General features: G+C 34.0%; 1 protein-coding gene across 5 annotated transcripts; it reads right to left on the reverse strand.

The window, feature by feature from the left end:
- Positions 1–2,933: 2,933 nt before the first annotated feature.
- LOC111909259 (uncharacterized GPI-anchored protein At1g61900) lies at positions 2,934–10,525 on the reverse strand. Of its 5 annotated transcripts, none has more exons than XM_023905052.3 (8): positions 10,179–10,525; positions 7,074–7,156; positions 5,796–6,605; positions 4,833–5,078; positions 4,704–4,718; positions 3,594–3,734; positions 3,324–3,368; positions 2,934–3,149 (listed from the first exon to the last, which is right to left on the reverse strand). In XM_023905052.3, the coding sequence occupies exons 2-8, from the start codon at positions 7,105–7,107 to the stop codon at positions 3,079–3,081; spliced, it is 1,362 nt and encodes a 453-aa protein (XP_023760820.1). In that variant the 5' UTR covers positions 7,108–7,156; positions 10,179–10,525; the 3' UTR covers positions 2,934–3,078. The 5 variants fall into 5 exon arrangements, with proteins under 5 accessions (XP_023760820.1, XP_023760818.1, XP_023760819.1 ...); XM_023905050.3 differs by having other exon boundaries at positions 3,594–3,737; XM_023905051.3 differs by having other exon boundaries at positions 4,704–4,721.
- Between the last annotated feature and the right edge of the window lie 10,404 nt (positions 10,526–20,929).

The raw sequence follows: 20,929 nt of genomic DNA on the forward strand, positions 1-20,929 counted from the left end.
AAAACTAGATACACTATCATAAGTATGGATAAAATACTTGTACATTTCAGTCTTTGGGTTTTAAGACTACTACTCATTTTATAAGGAAAATATTGGATTTTTCTTGAACATACACTACATTTACAAAGAAAGGTTTTCAATTCTACATACAAAAGCTTATGAACTCATCAACTTAATTGTTGACACTCTTTCAAAATTACTTGTATTATCAGGTAATCAATGAAATCAGATAACTACCCACTTTTAAGAATGGAACGCTACGGCGTTAGACAAACCATTTTATCATTACATTGTAATCGATTTTGAAACATGTAACTTATGAAACCATGTAACTTTTTGATTATATTTATGATGGTTGTATTTACTTTGATCACTATTATACTCATTGTTATGATACTATACATGAAGTCCTCCACCCCCGGACGTTTCCGCCATCTTTGGTTTGGGGGTGTGACAACGGGGTTTCTGCATCCACAGTGTATCAGTGATGTATATTGGAGATCTTTGGGGTGCTTTATCCGATTGATTTGATCCATATCCCCATAGGGGATGTATGCGTGATAGTGGGTATGGACTTGCTGAGCAGATTTGGTGCCATGAATGTCTGTGAGGGCCAGTGAGTGGTAGTTCGAACCCTGAGTGGGGGAGAACTGGTTATCTATGGGGAGTGCACCAGAGTTGGTTCAGGGTTTTATTCAGTAGCCAGGGCTCATTAGTATATTCAACATAGGTGTGCAGGTTACTTGGCTTATGTGGTTTATACTCCGGTTAGGGATCAGATTTCAATTTTCGAGGTTCCGATTGTCAGGGAAAGGAGTTTGCGGATGTATTCCTGGGGGAGTTACCCGGTGTGCCTCTTGATAGGTAGGTTGAGTTCAGGATTGATCTTGGTGACAGGTGTGGCCCCGATTGCCAAGGCGTCGTACCGCTTGACGTCGCCTGAGATGCAGGAGTTGTCATCTCAACTGTAGAAGATGCTAGGCAAGCAGTTCATCAGACCGAGCATTTCTCTGTGTGGAGCGCCGGTACTGTTCGTCAAGAAGGAAGGATGGTTCACACTGGATGTGCATTGATTACTTGGAGTTGAAATAGTTAACGGTGAAGAACTGTTATACCCTTCCGCAGATTGATAACCTATTTGATCGGTTACAGGGTGCATCTTGGTTCTCCAAGATCGATCTAATGTATGGGTATCATCAGGTGGGAGTGAGAGAGGAAGATATGGAGAAGACTGCATTCCGGACTCGTTATAGGCATTACGAGTTCGTGGTAATGCCATACGGGCTCACCAGTTGTGGTGTGAGAAATCCGATTTGTGTTAGTTTGATTTTGGAACGGTCCAAACACGCATTAGAAAGCTAGACAAAATATTAAGGGTATAGTGTTGGATATTGGATGGTTTTGTTCATTAGTTGTAACATGCCTTAGGGCTACAAATCCCCTAATGAAGGTTCTTCTGTTGGTCGATTCATATTCTAAACCGGAAATGGGTTTCATTACAGTAAATGCAAAGAAATAAATTAAAGCAAACTTTAAAGATGTTCAAGCAAGGTATTTGAATATTTACATTTGTTTGTTTATATTTTAAGGTATTAATTTAAAATCATATTCTCATATTTCTTGTTTGTATATATTTTTAAGTACAAACCGATTCATGAGATCATTGATGAAAGATGTTGCAATCAACTAAATAGGGCACTCAACATGGCAGATTATTATTTGAATCCAGTGATGCAATATAATCCTAATTTTTAAAATACATATTGGGTTAAAGGTGGATTATATATATGCCTACAAAGAATGTGTGGTAACTTACAAATATCAACATTATTGTTTTATTATATTGTTTATCTTAATTTCAGTTATTTAATTATTTTATTGTTTAAGAACATTCAAAAAGAAGAAATCGACATCATCAATAAAAGATGAATGATCTTGTGCATGTGATATACAACTTGAAGTTAAATGGAAAAAAAAAAAAGGAAAAGAACATGATGTAACGGAACCTAACACGTTGAACCTTGATGATGTTAGTTTCGAGGATGAGTTGATGAGTGAAAGAGTGAATTATTAAAGAGGAGTCTTCTAATGATCATGTAAATGGAGAGCGGATTAAACATTTTGATGGTTCAGGTTCAAGTCGTTACAAGCCTTTGATGATGGTGGAGATGATGTATTTCTTTCATCAATTGTGTTGGTTATTCATTTATTCAACGATTTTAAAATTGACAACGATACCTTTTAGTTCTATAAGTAGTGATTTCCGTTCAATGCATGTGCGGTTGGTGAAAGAGATTTAGGAAAAGATGATGTTTTTGATTTAGAAGCTAACAATGATATGGATGCATGCTTTGTTATGCTAGATTAGATTGGATAGTATATTTTTGTTATAACTAACGTTTTAAACATTTTATAACTTTTTAAGGATAAATCGATTGATGGAGACGCACTTTTTATGGTTTTAACTTATAATTGTATCAATTTTAGTAAGATCTTACTATCCAGATCTCGATCTTACAATCCCAATCTTGAAATGACAATATTAATCCTACTTGTGATCCCGATCTTAACAACATTGCATTCACCATAAGCACTCCCTTAAACATTAATGCACATTATTAAGAAGGGGTCTTGATCATGATTATAAGTAAAAATCACATACACCATGTTTTCTACATACCAAATCAATTTAATTTTGGGTAACAAGTAAAAACTTACTGGACGAGAATCACAACCCTCTTGATCGCTCAAACCCTTGATTAAACAACTTAACATAATGATGAGGATGAGGAAATGTATGTCTTTTGAACAAACAATAGGTCAAAAACGAGTCTATGTTCCATCCTTTATAGGTTGTATATCAGACTACAATGCATGTCAAACAAAGTATAAGAGGAGCTGGATCATGAGATGAACATTTTTTGCCACCAGACTCAAAAAGATGATCTATATATACCAACCACATATAACATTCACTAGAACCAAACCAATAATAAATGAACACACTATACATTGAAAATCATTCTCAAAATATACATCTACTTTGCCACCAGTCAAACTCTCTCACCTCACCTACATCTAATCGTTCAAAGGAACTATAAAAAGCACAAACATGAATATGAGCACATCCAAAAGAAACCCATTGCAGCCTGCACATTGAAATTAGTAGTATAATTTTAGAATTAAAGTAAGCTAGTTATATGCAGCAGTTTGGTACACAAGGATGTGGTGCTTCAGACATTTAAATTGAGTAATAGTAGAACACATTTATTATATGTTATATTGTTATGTATGAGTATGACTGGAGTGCGTATGGTACTCACCAGGATATTCCGTCTGTGATGTTGGTAGTGCAGGCAATGACATCTCTGCCAAAGATTAGATATTATGTATCATTTCACATGTTGCATAATTAATTTGAGATGTAAAAATCCAGTAGGTGTGGTGTGGGTGTGGGACCCACAAATACACAAGGAGTCCAATCGACATTGGTATTGAAACTCCCACAGTACACTGCTACTACTGGATCTTTCTTTATTTTTTCTCATTGGCTTTGGCAGTGTATTTAGTGGATTGATGATTACTTTACTTACCAGGAGCACAAAGAGAGAAGGAGGCCATAGATGATGAAGAAGGCCATGGAGCAGCAATATTGTCGCTCAAGTCACATGTAAAGCTGAACCCGCTTGAGTTGTCATACACCACGTCTGCAGGCATGCTTCTAAGTAGACACCCTGCTGCATTCGTATTTATATTTATATCATCCATCTTCCACATAAACTAAACCCTGCCTAAATTAATTGATTACTCCTGCCTAAGGTTTAAGCTAATCACTTGGGTTTAGGGTTTAACCAAACCTGTTTGGCTGTCAATGTTTAATTAAACATTTAGCCCCACCTGTTGAGTTCTGTTCTGTTCTGTTCTGTTAGATAAACAGGTTGACCCACTTTTTTTTTTCCAACCCAATATTTTTATAAACTGTAAAAGCACCCAAAAAACCACTGATACACAGATTCAACTTAAAACATACACTAAACAGAAAAAGTTTGGCTTTAACCCCAAAAAATAGTTTAGTCTTTTTTTTTGGTGGTGGTGTCAGCTTTTCAATGTTTTTTGTTATTCGATACTCAGGTTGTATACAGCAACAAAGATATCTATTAAATACAGACTTTTTGAGTCATAATCCATGAAAGCATGAAGAAGATATTTGTTGCGTTTCATAACATATAATAACAAGAAGCATTTTAGAAGTATGTATTTAATAACATAGCTACTTGGAGTGGAATGGAAACTAGAAAGAGTATAAAACATCAATCAAGGTTTATTTTCTTTTTTAAAACAAAAAACCAAACCACCCCCACTATTTCATTTTAGTTTTTGGGCTAATTGCTAGAAACAGCAACATACTTTTCATTTATTTGTTTATTGTAGCATCCTAATGTCATTTCTCTATGGTACTTTCAATTTATTTCTTATAGCCAAATTATCTCATTATAATTTCAAGTTTTTTTCTTATTAGTATGCTTTAAAAAATCTATCTCATTATAATCTATCTGCTATTTCTTGCATTTAACCCTTTAAAAACCAAACAACAAAACTTGCAGCTATTTAAAAAGGCTTTGTTTTCCATTTCAGAAAATAGATATGCTAGTACAAAAAATAAAAAGAAGAGTAAGGATAGGGGTAGGGTTTAAGGTGGTCACCTTCTTCTCCATAAGCTGCTTCCTCACCAAAAGTCAAAGTTGCATACAGAAAAGCAGAAGATGAGACACAGAAAAAATAAGTAGGAAGTAGGCTTCTGCTTGCTTATTATATAAGTAAGAATTATTTACCTTGTAGACTAAAATCCTTCAAGTCAACATCACAAAGCTCATAAACATCAGTAAGTACTCCACCTTTGCGTAGCATTGATCCAAAAACGGATGCACAGATTATTGCTTGTTGGTTTGTAATTAACATTTGCCTTTGTACTCCCGCAATGTAAGAATTTAATGAACTACAGCACAACGGACTGGGGGCACCCAAATTTCGACAAGCTTTTATCACCTCAACTGGCTGCTTGAATTCCAAAGGGCAAACTGCATTTCCAATTATTTATTATGAAATAGCATCTAACTTACATTTCTTTCTGTTATAACATTCTTTTGAAAATCTAACCACTTATAACATTTGTACTTTCTTTTTCACTTTAGGACATAACAAAGACATGACTTAATCAGGCAAAGCAATATGTGAGTCGGACTTAACGTAGAGAGAATGGCTTGACAAAGAAAGTCAAGAAAAAGAGGCACTCCTCATCAAGTCCTAAGTCCTAAGTCCTAACCTTTTACAAACTTCCCCTCATTTACTATTCCTCCCATTTCACAAAATAATGCTTTAAACATCATTTATCCAGACAAACAATTTATCCAGCTGTCAATGAAGCATTAAGGCCTGAAGGCAAACAGTTTGAGATCAATATGTAAGGTGTTGCATCTTTTTTACTTGACATGAGATTTATATATATATATATATATATATATATATATATATATATATATATATATATATATATCGACTTGATGCAGAACGAATGACTTAATAGAGAAAGTCAAGGAAATAAGGATGTTTTCCTCATTAAGTCCTAACCTTTCACAATTTTTCATTAATTTATTTATTTCCTTTGTATATATAATTATATGTATATGTATATACACATGTCATTTATCGACAACATTACATGGCAAGTAGGTGAGAATACATAACCTTCCTTGGTGTGAGTAGATTGTTAAAAAGAATAAGAAAAGGAAAGATACCTTTGTTAACTTTACACGCAGCCAATAACCGGAAAGCAGAATCCGCAGCCTCGGATGGAAGTTTCCTTGAAAGCCATGAATAGACAACTCCTTTGCAGTCATTTAATACATGAGTATTATCGGAATTGGATGCCAATGAAGATATCTGAAATGCAGCCTCCGCAATTGCGGGTTGACATACCGATCTGCAACACTCCTTAAGATGATCAATCACACTACAAGCACTCAATAATTTGCTCGTGTTTACTGTCCTCTCAAACGTATTTACATCCTTCACAGGACACGAACCACCCGTTAGATTTGATGATTGGAAAGAACAAACAGAGCTGTTTGCACCTCTGCTACCCAAAACTTCCACAATATCCGAGAAACAGTCATCAGCGGTGCTATTTTCTAGGACTAAAACATCCGAACTTTTAGTGAAATGGCCTTGAAATATGTGGAGTGAGCTACCAAATTGTGGGCAACATATCACGTTTGCTACCAGTGGTGCTAAAAGTTGAGAGCAATCGGATGCTGTTTTCTCTATGATATTTGAAATGGAAGAGAAATTAAAGGGGCATTTGCCCGTTAACACAGGTTTGTATGTCTTTGGGAAGGCAGGGTACATGGGTGGCAAAGTTTTCCCCAGAAAGGGGTAATGTGGTAAAACTGAAGGTGATATTTCTATAGGCTCAAAGATTCCAGAGCTAGGAAGGCTAACTAGTTGAGACGTAGACGTGGGACTGGGAGGTAGCTTCTCCTCTGATATTACATATAACAAATTGGATGAACAGATAGTCAAGAGAAACAGGTGAAACCACAAAGATCCTGCATGCAAATAGTTGCCAAATTTCGTTAGATAGCAACTTACTCTAATTTGTTTTTGCATTTCTTTCTATTACAACATTGTACTTGTGCGACTTTTTATTGTTAACATTGTTGTTTGAAGAATTTATCCAACTATAGCATTGTACTTTGATACTTTCAACTTTTTTTCTTACTTGGACACTATACATTGAAACATCAACCCAATTAACTTAAAGTGGCTTTGTATTCAAAGACATTGCTATAACTGGGTAGTATTCTTCAGAATATAATGCTGTAATAGGAAGAAGTGGAAGTATGATGCTATAATAAAATTTAAAAATAAATAAATAAATAAATAAATCAATGAAAGCAGACTGCTACTTCTCACATTTAACCCTACTCCAGTCTAAAGCTTATATAAATGTTGCCCATGATAGAATTAGGCAGAATGACGTCATTAATAATAAATTTCATTATTAAAAAACGAACCCTTCAGAAGAGTGGCAGCCTTGATGCAATCCATAGCTTAACTACCCCTCCGGCAACATGAATACTGCAAAAACGTTCTCGATCTGTAAAAAGAAATTTCATCGACAGCTCAGAGACAATAAAATATGTGTAAGAAGCTCTATATATATATATAGGGCTAGGTTAAATTGTTTTTTACATTTATTGTGTGCTAGAATGCACCAATAGGAATTTAGTAAAACTATATTATTATTTAATTAAATAATGATAGATATTAAATGGTTTCCATAATTGTATGTATATTAAATGATATCCATAATTATAATTTTCTCTTTATGGAAATTAATTAAATTCGTCATTAATGTTAGCAATAACATTCTTTCATAATGAATTCATATCTAGGTTTTTATGTCAGCAATAACATTATTTCAGGACTCACTCACTTAAAATACAATAAAGTTGCATGAAATATGAAGAATAAGGGTGTATTCTAGTAGAATATACTCTCGTTCTCCTAGAATACACTCTTATTATTTTATATATGAATTCATTTTGAAAGAATATTATTATTGACATTAATGACGAATTAAATTAGTTTCCATAAAAATGAATTATAAATATGGATATAATTTAATATACATTTAATGTTTACTCAATTCTTATTGGTGCATTCTAGCACACAATAGATGTGAGAAACATTTGAACCTACCTCTCTCTCTCTCTCTCTCTCTCTCTCTCTCTCTATATATATATATATATATATATATATATATATAATTCTGGACCAATCATTTTAGTTATTTTAAGAAAGTAATTAATGCATATTACATGTTGAAGATATAATGGATATTAATTACATCTTCAGCATTTAATATGTATTAATTACTTTCTTAAAATAACTAAAATGATTGGTCCAGAATTAATCATACATGCACACAATAGATAGTGAAAACATTTGAACCTATATATATATATATATATATATATATATATATATATATATATATATATATGTATATATATATATATATGTATGTATATATATATATGAGTGTGTGTGTGTGTATGCACATCTTTCCATCAAGAAAATGATTTTCAATTCTGATATATAGTGACTTGCGGTGAGCTATATAAAAATAAAAAATAAAAAAATAAGCCATTTCTTATGTCTATGCAAAAAATATCATTTATCTTGGGATGGAGAGAGAATAGTAAGAAACAAATAACAATATTGCCATATCTTGTCCATCTAGGTATTAAAAACAAAGCTCTCTAGATTAGAATTTGATTATAGCAATTCCCTAGTTAGGAAGTAGTTGATGAGATCCCTTCATAAAGTAAGCAAAACAATATACTAATACTGCATTGTACCATGTGATGTCGGGATAAATGATGTTTAACAAATATTTGAGAAACTAAAAACACCACCCTTGGGGAAATAAGTGAGAGGAGGAAATAAATGTGGGCAAATTGGTAAAAAGTTCAGACTTAATGGGAAAGTCTTGACTTTCTCTATTAAGTCATTCTTTCTACATTAGGTAAAAAAAACACCCACGTCATATTCTCATTAAGTCCATTAAGGGGGTGTTTGGCTTAGCTTTTAAAAGCCCAAAAGTCCTTTTTGGAAAAGTTACAAAAAGTTAGGATTTCCTAACTTTTCCAAAAAGTTCATTTTTCATGTATAAAAACTCCAAAAGTAACTTTTAAAACCAACTTTGTCAAACATCTTTTGCTTTTTATTCTTTTTCGAAAAGGACTTTTGGACTTGAAAAGCTAAGCCAAACACCCACTAAGTCAAAAAGAAACAACATCAACATCGACACCAAGCAACCAAGCCTTATATATATAAATATGGATAATCTTGCAGCAGAAACAGCAAAACTCTCTTGTATCTCTTGTGCTTAATCAAGAAAGTAGAGAATAACCAGACCAGTAAATGGAACATTAAGGTGTTAGTTTTGGTGGTACACAAAAACTAATTATGTAAATTAGTTTAGATACAGGAATTAAAATTTTAATATCATTTGTACTTTGATAATCAAATTAATAGAAGTTTACAACGGTTGATGCATCATCGTCCGATTTTTCTGCAAAAGGGTTATTCTTCAACCCGATCCAAGAGCATCATATGAGATGTAAATCTTGGGGTGGGGGTTGGAAGAATAGTAAACTAGTAGCACTTTCAAAACTTATCCCTGTCTTTTTTGTTAAGTGCCTAACCAAACTTGAAACTAGAACATCTCATAAATAATTAGAAAAGGCATTTTCACCATGAAGAATAAGAACTTCTCAGAATACTTGGTAAATCTATTAGGCTTTAAATCATATCATATTTTCTAAAAAGTGGTTCAGACTTTAAATCTATTAGGTTTGGTTTTAAAAAAAAATGTTTTCTTCTAGAGTCTATAGATTACTTTATATTTGACAATTAACATGAGCTTTCTCAGAGTGCTTTTAATTGCGCATAGCACACCAGGCACACTTTTTTAAACCAAGCTTTTAGGACTTAGGCCGCGGTTGTTACATTGTACTAGACTAAACAAGCTTTATAGGGCTATTTCTGATGATGAGGGCTAGTAAATCGTCCCATCTTGTGTGTTATAGGGCTATTTCTGATGATGAGGGCTAGTAAATCGTCCCATCTTGTGTGTTTGTGTGCGGGTGTCTCATTATATTAAAGGGAACTTGATTTAGGAGCCTTTTTTACATAAAATTAAAATCTTATGCCAGCAACAAAAACCTCAAACCATCTACTCACCAAAAGATAAGCAAACATTAATAGCAACAAATGAGCTATCAGTCAAGTTCTTCAGATTAAACAGCTTTTCAACATCTCTAAACGTCAACTGTGTCCTTTAAACAGAAAGGTTAGCAACTTCTCGACCCATCACATGTTTCCAGCTAAACTACAATACTTTTTCCAGTGTTGAGCTACCAGTTGTTGCTATGAGTACTAAAAATGAATTCAATGTCTGTATTGAAAGCGTGAGCTACCAATTAAACAAGATATTGCCACAAACGGAAAAGGAATCCAAAAAATACTAAAAAAAAACATAGAAATAAAACAACTACAGAAGCATAAACTGAGACGATTTCCTCCAGAACCAATAACATGTAAGCACATACCTAAAGGTGTTGATTGGACCAAGTGTGATCTGAAGCGATTCGTTGCAACTTGTACAGCACAAGTGAATAATATAGCAATCCAGATCCTCCCTTGTCATTTATTTACAAACCTTTTTAGGGCGTTTGTTGGTATGATATCTAATAGTAGTAGCAGAAGAACTCAGACACCATTTTAGGGCATTTTTATCGATGTTTTTCTGATTGTTTTAGTGAAAAAGAGATCCTAAAAAAAAACCCTATGTTTGTGATTTGTGTTTTGTGTGTGACAAAAAGTGCTGAAAAGCTGAATGATGATTGGCAAGTGTGTGAGAGAGAAAGGGGTGGAGAGTAACCACCACTATGCCGGTCGGTTCTTTATTTCATGTTTAACTGCGGCTGCGGGTGCATCGGACGGGCCGACGGCCATTGTTCGACGGCCCATTTCATTTTTTAAGCCTTAGAGATCCCGTCCTTCCCTTGGCCCAAAAACATGTCAAATATAGTATTTTATAAGATTACTAGATTATAAGGGAACGCATAAACAAAACATATAAATGTTTATAGGTAGTGTATAATAATTAAAAAAAATATATGATTATTGGTATTATTGAGATGTGTAGAAGATATATTGAAATCGATAAATGTCTATAATCGTTGAAGAACTTCTTTGTAGACAATGTTTTTTGTTTTATTAGTCGAACGACCTTCCGCGTCACATATGAGTACCTTCAAACTTTTTTTACTTGTGACACGGGAAACAGCTACATGCCTACATATAACTAACCATGAGTGAAAACGGGTCTACGCAAGTATAATCCAACATTTGATAATAATTGTCCTTGACTTTTGTTAATGGTCATAGCGAAACAAACAACTATGGGGAATTGCCTCCACTGAAAACGGAATGAAATTTTTTTATCATACGGGGTTAACTTAATGCGAGGTATATAAGTAGTCTCATTGAAAAATCTGTCAGATATGATTCGGGCTTCAATGACATGTCTTCCAAGCCTTACGATATGTAATCTAGTACCATTGCATAGTCCTTTGGTTTGGTCGATGTTATGAATTAACATGACCGGAACACCTTTTTTTAGTATAAGTTTATGGTTGGAAATTCCAGCAGCCTTAAAACCATTCAACACATCTGGAGAGTATACTGATTCCTCAAAAGAATCTTGTGCCTCGGTCTCACATAAAGAATCTGAACTCAGATGCATTTTCCCTTCATCTTTCATCAATTCTAAAATATAGTCATTGATAGCATCGAATTCTTCTTTTGTAGAGACCAAAATAGCTTTATCTTGAAAATACGAAGGATCATCAAGATGGTTTTGAAAGGATGAATAAATGGTGGATGCATTTGAATGAATATGATCACCCGTAGAGGGAACGGTAACATCTTCTGGAAATTAAATTTCAACTTCACCATCATTAGGGCCACCAATAGTACATTCACCGATTTTAAGAATCCATTTAGCAAATGATTTTATCTCTACGAAATCATTGTTTGGACAGCCGACCTGAAGCCTCATGTTTACATTCAAACTGTAGAGTCGAAATGTCTTGTAATATGTCGAAGTTTGTGTAATTGTCTACTTCATATATTTTCTATGTATTTGCTAAGGCATATTTTAACGAAGCGTAGTGTCTAGCTTTAGTACGTTTTGTACTTTCAGCCTCCTATAAATAGGAGTTGAACATAGAGTTGATAGTAGAGTTTTTCCCTGTTTTACTATCATTTTTGTACATGTGTTCATTGGAAGTAATACAAGCTAAAACCAGATCTTATTAACTTCATGTGTTCATATTACATTGTTTTACTCTGATTTGATTCTTGTACTCGATTAAACACTTCAACAATTGGTATAAGAGCAGGAATCAATACTGTGAAGATCTAATTTTCAATTGAATCTCTAGTTTTTGAGTCGTGAGTTTGTCTCAAAAGTTTCTGCACTGTTAGATTCTGAAAATCATCTCCGATCTACAGTTTTGATTTGATTATGTGTTTGAATTGTGTAATTGAGTAATCAATTTTGAGTTTTTGATCAAATAATACATCCAATTTCAAATTTCTTCAAGTTTTTCTGAAAAATCTCATCCGTACGTTAATGGCGAATTTCAAAATAACACGATGACTTCATTTTCTCATCTGTTAGGATCTTCTACGAAGATTCCTATGTTGATTCCAGAGTACTATGATTAGTAGGCTGATTGAATGGAGGATTACTTAAACGGATTCGACGAAGAACTATGGAGCTACATTACAGGAATCGTTCAACCTCCACCAAATGTTCAAAATATTGGGACATCTGGATCAACAGCTGCAGTTACTGAACAATCCACCAAGCTGAAGAACCATGAAAAGCGTTGTTTGAGAGAATTGTGAGGTGCCTTGCCACATGTTGTTTACAATTACATCCATGGTTGTAAAACTGCAAAGGAAGTTTGGAATACTCTTAAGGAAAAGTATCAGGGAAGCGAGCAAACGAAGATAAATTATGTTAAGTAGTGTCTTGTGGAACTGAAAGAGTTCAGACAAAAAGAGAACGAAACAATTGAAGTTTACTACGATCGTTTTAATGAACTGATCTATAGATGCAATCGTTATGGAATCACAAGGTCATCCATGGAGTTCAATCTCACTTTTGTGATGGGACTTTGTAAGGAGTGGAGAAGTGTCAGCATGATGGTGAAGAATCAACAAAGCTTCGATACTTCATCTCTAAATGATTTGTATAATCAGTTGAAAACTCACGAAAGTGAAGTGAATGAGATGGCTGAAGAGTCGAAACTTAGCTTGGGAGGTCCTTTAGCTCTTGTTTCGAAAGTATATGAGAAAGAAGCATATGAGAAAGTTGATTCTGATGAAAAAGACTTTCTAATGAATTATGATGATGAAGTGATAGCATTTACTCGAACAACCGAGTTAAAAAGTTTTTCAAGAAACCTTTCAATCTTAAGATGAAGCAGGGAGATGTGAAAGCAAGTTTCGTGAATAAGTCTGTGGGCGAGGAGAAGAAGAAATTTGAGAAGAATGATGTGAAGGCAACTGAAGCCAAAAGCGAGAAGAAACTCAAGGGAGATTCGGGCATTGACTGTCATTATTGCAACAAAGCAAATCATTTCAATAATGATTGCATGCTTCATAACAAGGAAGAAAAAAAATAAGGTCAAAGATGAAGCATACTATGTAGAGAAACTGGAAAAGGTACGTACAAAAGCGAAAGGGATATCATTGGTTGCAAGAGGAGAAGGTGAGGAAGATGGCACATATCAGATCTGGTCTTCAGGATCTGATGACGAAGAGATGCGTAATCCGACGCATGGTGTTATGTTCGCACAATTTGAAGAGGATGAGGACGAAGTGGTGACTGGTCGCTGTTTCATGACCAAATCTGGAGATAAATCACCTATACTTCAATCTTTTAATATTCCTTTACAAGCTTGTGATTCTAAAATAATTGTTTTCGATGATATTGTTGCTTACTTTGATACAATTGTGGTGTCTGCTAGTAATGAAGCTAAGAAACTGAACATCCAGTTGCTAGAGACTCAAAAACTGTTAGATTCGAAACGAAGCAGAGTAGAGTATCTTGAATTGCAATTGAATAATGTGAATAATGATAGGGAATGTCTAGATAAGGATGTTCAAATGCTACTTGCTCAAAGAAACATTTATTGTAATTCAGCAAAAAGATTGTATACTAAATTGACTTCGTTGCATCATTCATCTGAAATAAGCAAAGAACAACATAAGAAGTTATTGCCTTTTCTTGTTTATGAATGAGAGAAAGTTAATAGTTTGTCTTATTATTATGAGAAAACCATAGCAGAATTCGATAAAGTACCTGATAATCGATTTGCTTATGGTATTGTTAAAATAGAAGAATATTTAAATCTGATGAACTTGTTGAAATAGTGAATGAAACTTTGACCAAAAGTGAACAAATCAAAATTTTGAAAAGAACTGCGAATTCGAAACTTGACTCTCAATCTAACTTTGTTGATATCGATGATAATTCTGATAGTATTAGCGAAATCAGTGAAATTGAGGAGGAGGAAAGTATCGATTGTTCTCAGTTATCAGTCATTAATGTCACATCTAAGTCAAAAGGAAAAGAAATATGTGATGATTCGATGGTTGAGGATAACACTGATAGACCCTCTACTTCAAATGTTTGTGACCTTGATCATGTGAATGTAAAAGACAGGCAAACGGATAGTAGTGATGATGAGAATGAAGAAGAAGTTTCGAACAATTCTGAGTTAGAAAAGAATCTTTCGAATGAAACATCCATTCCACGAGTTGTTGTTGATCAAGTGTTCGGAGACACTGAAAATTTCGACAAAGTCTTACCTGAAAAAGGTGCTCATTATTTGGAAACAAATATTGTTGTGTATCCAAATTTTAAGTGTTCAGATGATATTGTATTTCCGAATCACGTGTTTGTCACTACTGGAAATGTTGAAAACATTAAACCAGAATTCAACAAAATAGTTGAAGAAGATAACAAGAAACCATTAGACGACTGATTCTTTTCAAACCAAAGCACTATCGAAAATAATCTAACAAAGAATTCTGGTGTTTTTCAAAGACAAAAACCACAACGAAAATGGGATGAAAAACAAGAAAATACAAAAGAGATTTTGAAACAAGAATCTAATGAAACAAATGAGAATGTGAAACTTAATTCTCAAGAATTTAAGGAACTTGTTGAAATTTTTTCAAATGAAAAAGCAATTTCAAAAAGACAGGCTCGAAAGAAAATTTTTTGGCAAGTTGTGTCAAATGAAAAGCAATCAAAAATACTAATCAAGAAAATGTCCGAAAACAAGTTGTCTAAATCTGCACAAACAAAGTTTTCAACTTGTTTGGATAAAAAGAAAAATCATGCTCAATCAATTTCGTCTAATTCTCAAAGTAAATCAATGAAGTTTTCAAAATCATCATATTCTGAGACTTTTCAACCAAATAATCAACAAAAGAATTTTCATTCAAAAAGCCAACAAAAGTTTTCAACTTCAAATTCATTTTTTCAAACACCAACAAACGAACACAACAATTTTTCTTCAAATAGAACAAATCGACGTTTTGAGAATGTTCGAAAATTTGAAAATGTTCGTCAATTTGAGAATGTTCAAAAATTTGGTAATGTTCGAAAATTTGACAATGTTCGAAAATTTGAGAATGTTCGAAATTTGCCAATGTTCGAAAATTTGAAAATGATCGAAAATTTGACAATGTTCGAAAATTTGCAGACAAACGAACATTTGCGAATGATAAAGTTTACTCCACAAAAACCAGATTTTCCAAATCCATCAGCACACAAAGCCACTAAAGTTTCGTACATAAAAGGTTCATCTGGGGTAGAAAACATCAATCATTGGCTTGAGGAAAAAGGGAAAATGTATCAATCAGGAAAGTTTTCTCAACATCAAATCAAGAAGGCCTATGAACAGTACTTGAATGATACTTCATCTGTAAGTTCATCTTCGAAAGAATCAGATACTCTAGTTCAAAAATGGCAACCAGTCTCAAAGGACAGGCAGACTGAGAAACATACGAAGAAAGTCAGTGAAAGTCCAAAACTATCGAAAAATTATGTTTCGATATCTTTAACTGATGATGTTACCAAAGTTCGAAATTGGGCTTTATGTTCTAAATTTCATTCACTTTTTCAAACTAATAACCAAGGACCCAAACAGGCTTGGGTACCTAAATTATTTTGATGATTGCAGGTACTGTGTGATGAGCAATATGATGAGAAATGGTACATTGATAGTGGTTGCTCATGTCACATGACTGGAAGAAAGGAGAATTTGAGAGATTTTCGAAGTTTGGAAAATACAGGTGTTGTGAAGTTCGGGAACAACCATAAATGTCAAGTAAAAGGATATGGGAAAGTAACGAATGGACAGTTTACTGTAAATCGTGTTGCTTATGTCGAAGGTCTTCAACATAATTTGATAAGTGTTTCATAACTTGTTGTGGGCACTGGCAATCAAGTTGTGCTTAACAAAGAAGGAAGTATCATTTCCAATGTTGATATGAATGAAGTTTTTCTGAAATAAAAAAGATATGGGGATATGTTTACTCTCGACATCAAACCAGTTGTTGGGAAACCCTCAGTTTGTTTACTTTCGAAAGCTTCGTCTAATGTTAGCTGGTTATGGAATCGACGTTTATCTCATTTAAATTTTTGAAATCTGAATAAGTTGATAGTAGATGATCTTGTTCGAGGATTACCTGTTTTAAAGTTTGACATTGATACTTTATGTGCAACTTGCGAACAAGGAAAAAAAACATCGAAAAGGGCATCCAATTGTCATAGATTCGGAAATTGTTGAACCGTTGGAACTTCTTTATAGTGACCTTTGTGGACCTTCAACTGTTGAAACTCTCAACAAGAAACGATACATTTTGGTTATTGTTGATGATTTTTCACGATTCACTTGGGTGTATTTTCTCAGGTTAAAATCTGAAGTCGCTCAAATAATGATCGAATTTATCAAGAAAATTGAGACGAGCCTAAAGAAGAAAGTTCGAAAAATCAAAAGTGATAATGGTTCCGAGTTTAAAAACAAAGTGCTTGATTTGTTCTTAACTAAGAAAGGAATTTCGCATAATTTCTCATCACCATATATACCACAACAAAATGGTGTGGTTGAAAGGAGGAATAGGTCTCTTTGCGAAGCAGCAAGAACAATGTTGACATATGCGAATCTTCCTCAATATCTATGGGCAGAAGCAGTTTTGACAGCATGTTTTACTCAGAATCGATCCTTTATTCATCGTCGTTTTAATTCCGGAGAGTTCACTTATGGTTTGAGCAACATTTGACTCATGTCCTTGAAGTTCATCAAAAAGTTGATAGAGCTTCAACTTTTTCAAGGAACCATTGCTTTGAAGACAAGATTTTACATTTCCTCATCCTTTGCCGAGACTGTTTATGAATTTGAGATTGTACTCCAAAGCAGTTCGGACAATCCCATGAGTAGACATGTTGTTCTCCACGATACGATAACGGTTGGAGGCTGTGGCCCCTGATTCACCAGGAGTGGTGGTGAAGGTGTCGAAGTTGTTGACAACCGAGGTGAGGCGCTTGTCTTTCATATTTTCCGAACCTTCAATCAGGTCCTAAAGAGTATCCCAAATTTCTTTGGCTGATTTGCATAGCTTGATGTGCTCAAAGAGTGAAGGAGGAACACCAAACACCATTTCTGAGAAAGCAACTTGATCAACATGCAGCTTCTCGATATCATCTGCAGTTAGAGGAGCTGGGCGAGTTTCATCTTCATGCATTAGCTGAGCAGCTGCATCTTCCTCAATATCTATGGGCAGAAGCAGTTTTGACAGCATGTTTTACTCTGAATCGATCCTTTATTCATCGTCGTTTTAATATAACTCTGTATGAAATCATAAATAACCGAAAACCTAATGTCAAATTCTTGCATGTTTTTGGTTGCAGGTGTTTTATCATGAATCTCAAAGATAATCTTTCGAAATTTCAAACTAAGGCTGATGAAGGAATATTTTTGGGATATTCAAATAACTCAATTGCATACAGAGTCTTAAATAAACGAACATGAAAAGTTGAAGAGACGTTTAATCTCACTTTTAACGGTTACTACATGAAACAAGTTGAAAAACATTTCAAACAAAAACCAATTCTTAATGAATCAAATGATGAGTCTGAAAGTTATAATTCATCTAATTTTGATTATGATTTAATTTTTGGTGTTCCAGATAGGGTTGCAGATGTTGAAGTAAATGCTGCTGATAATCAAACTCCTAAATCTTCGAAACATACTGATGATTCGACAATCACATCAGATACAACTGCTAATGGCGAAAGTATGCTAGATGGTACGAGTGGAGGGGGAGCACTTGCATATTCCTTCGAATGTTGAGGGGGAGCATCCTTTCGAGGGGGAGAATAGCAGAGTAAATGAAAGTTTCGAGGGGGAGCATCAGGATGACAATTATGTTGAGGGGGAGCATAATGATACTGAAACCATAAATCTTGATGAAAATGATGGATTTCATGAACTAAATGATAATAATTCTGTTGCAGGATCCGAAAATGAAGAAATATACGAAGATGCACCATTGGACTTTGATCCTGCATATCCACCATTGGAAAAGTGGACAAGAAATCATCCAAAAGAACAAGTCATTGGGAATCCACAAGATGATGTTCTGACTAGAGCTCAAATTCGTGAAAAGAATGAGGTATTGAATACTCATCAAGAATTTTGCATGTTTAATGTTTTTATTTCGAAAATAAAACCAAAGTCAGTGAAAATTGCAATGGAACACTCTGACTGGGTTGTTGCTATGCAATCTGAACTTGCTGAATTTGATCGAAACAAGGTTTGGAGACTAATCCCTAAGCCAAAAGATGTTTCGATAGTAGGATTAAAATGGATTTTCAAATATAAAACAGACAAAGATGGAAATATTGTTCGAAATAAAGCTAGGCTTGTAGTAAAAAGGTTATTCGCAACAAGAAGGAATAGACTATGAAGAAACCTTCGCCCCTGTCGCAAGACTCGAGGCAGTTCGAATATTTTTGGCCTATGCAGCTCATAAAGACTTTGATGTTTATCAAATGGATGTGAAGTGTGCTTTTCTCAATGGTGAACTAGAAGAAACAGTTTATGTTGAATAACCTCCATGTTTTATTAATGAAGAATATCCTGATCATGTTTACATTTTAGATAAAGCAGTATATGAGTTAAAACAAGCACCAAGAGCATGGTATGCAACTCTTACCAATTTCTTAAAACAATCGAAATTTAAACAAGGATCAGTTGACCCCACATTATTTCGAAAGAAAGTTGGGAATCATCTAATGTTTGTTCAAATTTATGTTGATGATATTACTTTTGGCTCTACTGATCCTGCTTTGTCTAGTGAATTTGAAAGTTTAATGAAAAGCCAATTCGAAATGAGCATGATGGGTAAAATCAATAATTTTCTTGGTTTAAACATTCATCAAAGCAGAGAAGGAATTTTCATCAATCAAGAAAAATATACTAGGAATTTGCTCGAAAAAATTGGAATGACAAATAGCACGAAGTTAAGAGTACCAATGGCTGTTGGAACAAGGCTAACACCTTTGTTAGACGCGCCTGCTGTTAATCTTACTTTATATAGGAATATGATAGGTTCATTGCTTTATCTTACAACAAGTCAACCTGATATCATGTTTTCTGCATGTAATTGTGCTAGGTATCAAGCAAATCCAAGAGAACCACTCATGACTAGTGTGAAAAATATTTTTCGTTATCTCAAGGGAACAATTTCGTTAGGATTGTGGTATCCTTCGAAATCAGCATTTTTCATCCAAGCTTTTTCAGATTCAGATCTGGGAGGATGTACTCTTGATAGAAAAAGTAGAACTGGAGGATGTCAGTTGTTAGATGGGAAGCTTGTAAGTTGGAAATCGAAAAAGCAAACATGTGTTGCAATTGCAACTGCTGAAGCTGAGTATGTTGCAGTTGCTGCTTGCACTTCGCAAATCATATGGATTCAGAGTCAATTGCGTGACTATGCGATTAATATGAAAAAGATTCCATTGTATTGTGATTCACAAAGTGCTATACGCATTTGTCATAATCCACTACAACATTCGAAAACCAAACATATTTCACTTCGTTATCATTTCATTAAAGATCATGTGGAAGACGGTAACATTGAAGTCATTTTGTAAAAACAATTGATCAGCTTGCTGATATTTTTACAAAACCATTGGACGAAAAATCATTTGTTAGAATTTTCCAAGGTTTGGGGATGATTGAAGCAAACTCTGTTCCAGGACTAATTTCGAAAGGATCACAACGAAGAGTTATGCAAAAGTGTCGATTCAGAGGCAATAATGATTCATTCAGAGACTGATAGTATTAACCATTCAGAGGTTAATGTTCATGTTCATCGCTTCGATACGCTTCGTTTTCGACATTTGGGAAAGAGAAGTTTCGTTTGTTTGGTACATTCTTACGTTTTTTTTGTTTGTTCTTTAATTTTGAAAAATTGGAAAAACCAAAAATATTTTCGTTAATTTGTATTCTTTTCGAAAAATCAAAAATCCCAAAAAGTTTTTTTTTGTTTGTTTTTTTTTCGAAAAACTCAAAAACACAAAAATATTTTCTTTCTTTTAAAAAATATAAAATATCAAAAAGATTTTTTTTTGTTATTTGTTTTTCTTTTTGAAAAATATAAAATCCAAAAAGATTTTTCTTCTTTTTGTTGGAACCTGAAAGTGAACCTCTAACAATCCTAAATACTCATTCCGAAGTGTGTATGTTCCGAAGTGGAGAGTGGTCCGGAACCTATCCGGACCAGGAAAGAAGACGATGTGAAGATAAAGGCATTCCAGAATGACTCTCATGTCCGGAATGGATGCTAATCCGGAACAACTTTATTTTGTCTTAGTGCATTTATTATATTTGTCTTTGTATTGATGTAACATTTCATTGGACTTAGTCTTTTGTTGTATTTGGACAATCAGAATGTCAGAAACATTTCTATTGTCTAGTCCTATGTAAGCACTCTAGTTAATTCGTTGTAACCATCACTCCTATTTATAGGAGCATTCAATACAAGTCAACAATGGATCTTTCATTCAAATTTTGGCACTTTACTAAGTTATTTCAATCTTCTTTCAAACATTCTTCTTGTTCTTCATTTATTACCTTGATCATTTATTCTCATTGTTCATTAAATGACTTGATCATTTGCTGAATCTATTATCTAAGACTTGACT

The sequence above is a fragment of the Lactuca sativa genome, chromosome 2, assembly GCF_002870075.4.
Source record: "Lactuca sativa cultivar Salinas chromosome 2, Lsat_Salinas_v11, whole genome shotgun sequence".
NCBI classification, from domain to species: Eukaryota; Viridiplantae; Streptophyta; class Magnoliopsida; order Asterales; family Asteraceae; genus Lactuca; species Lactuca sativa.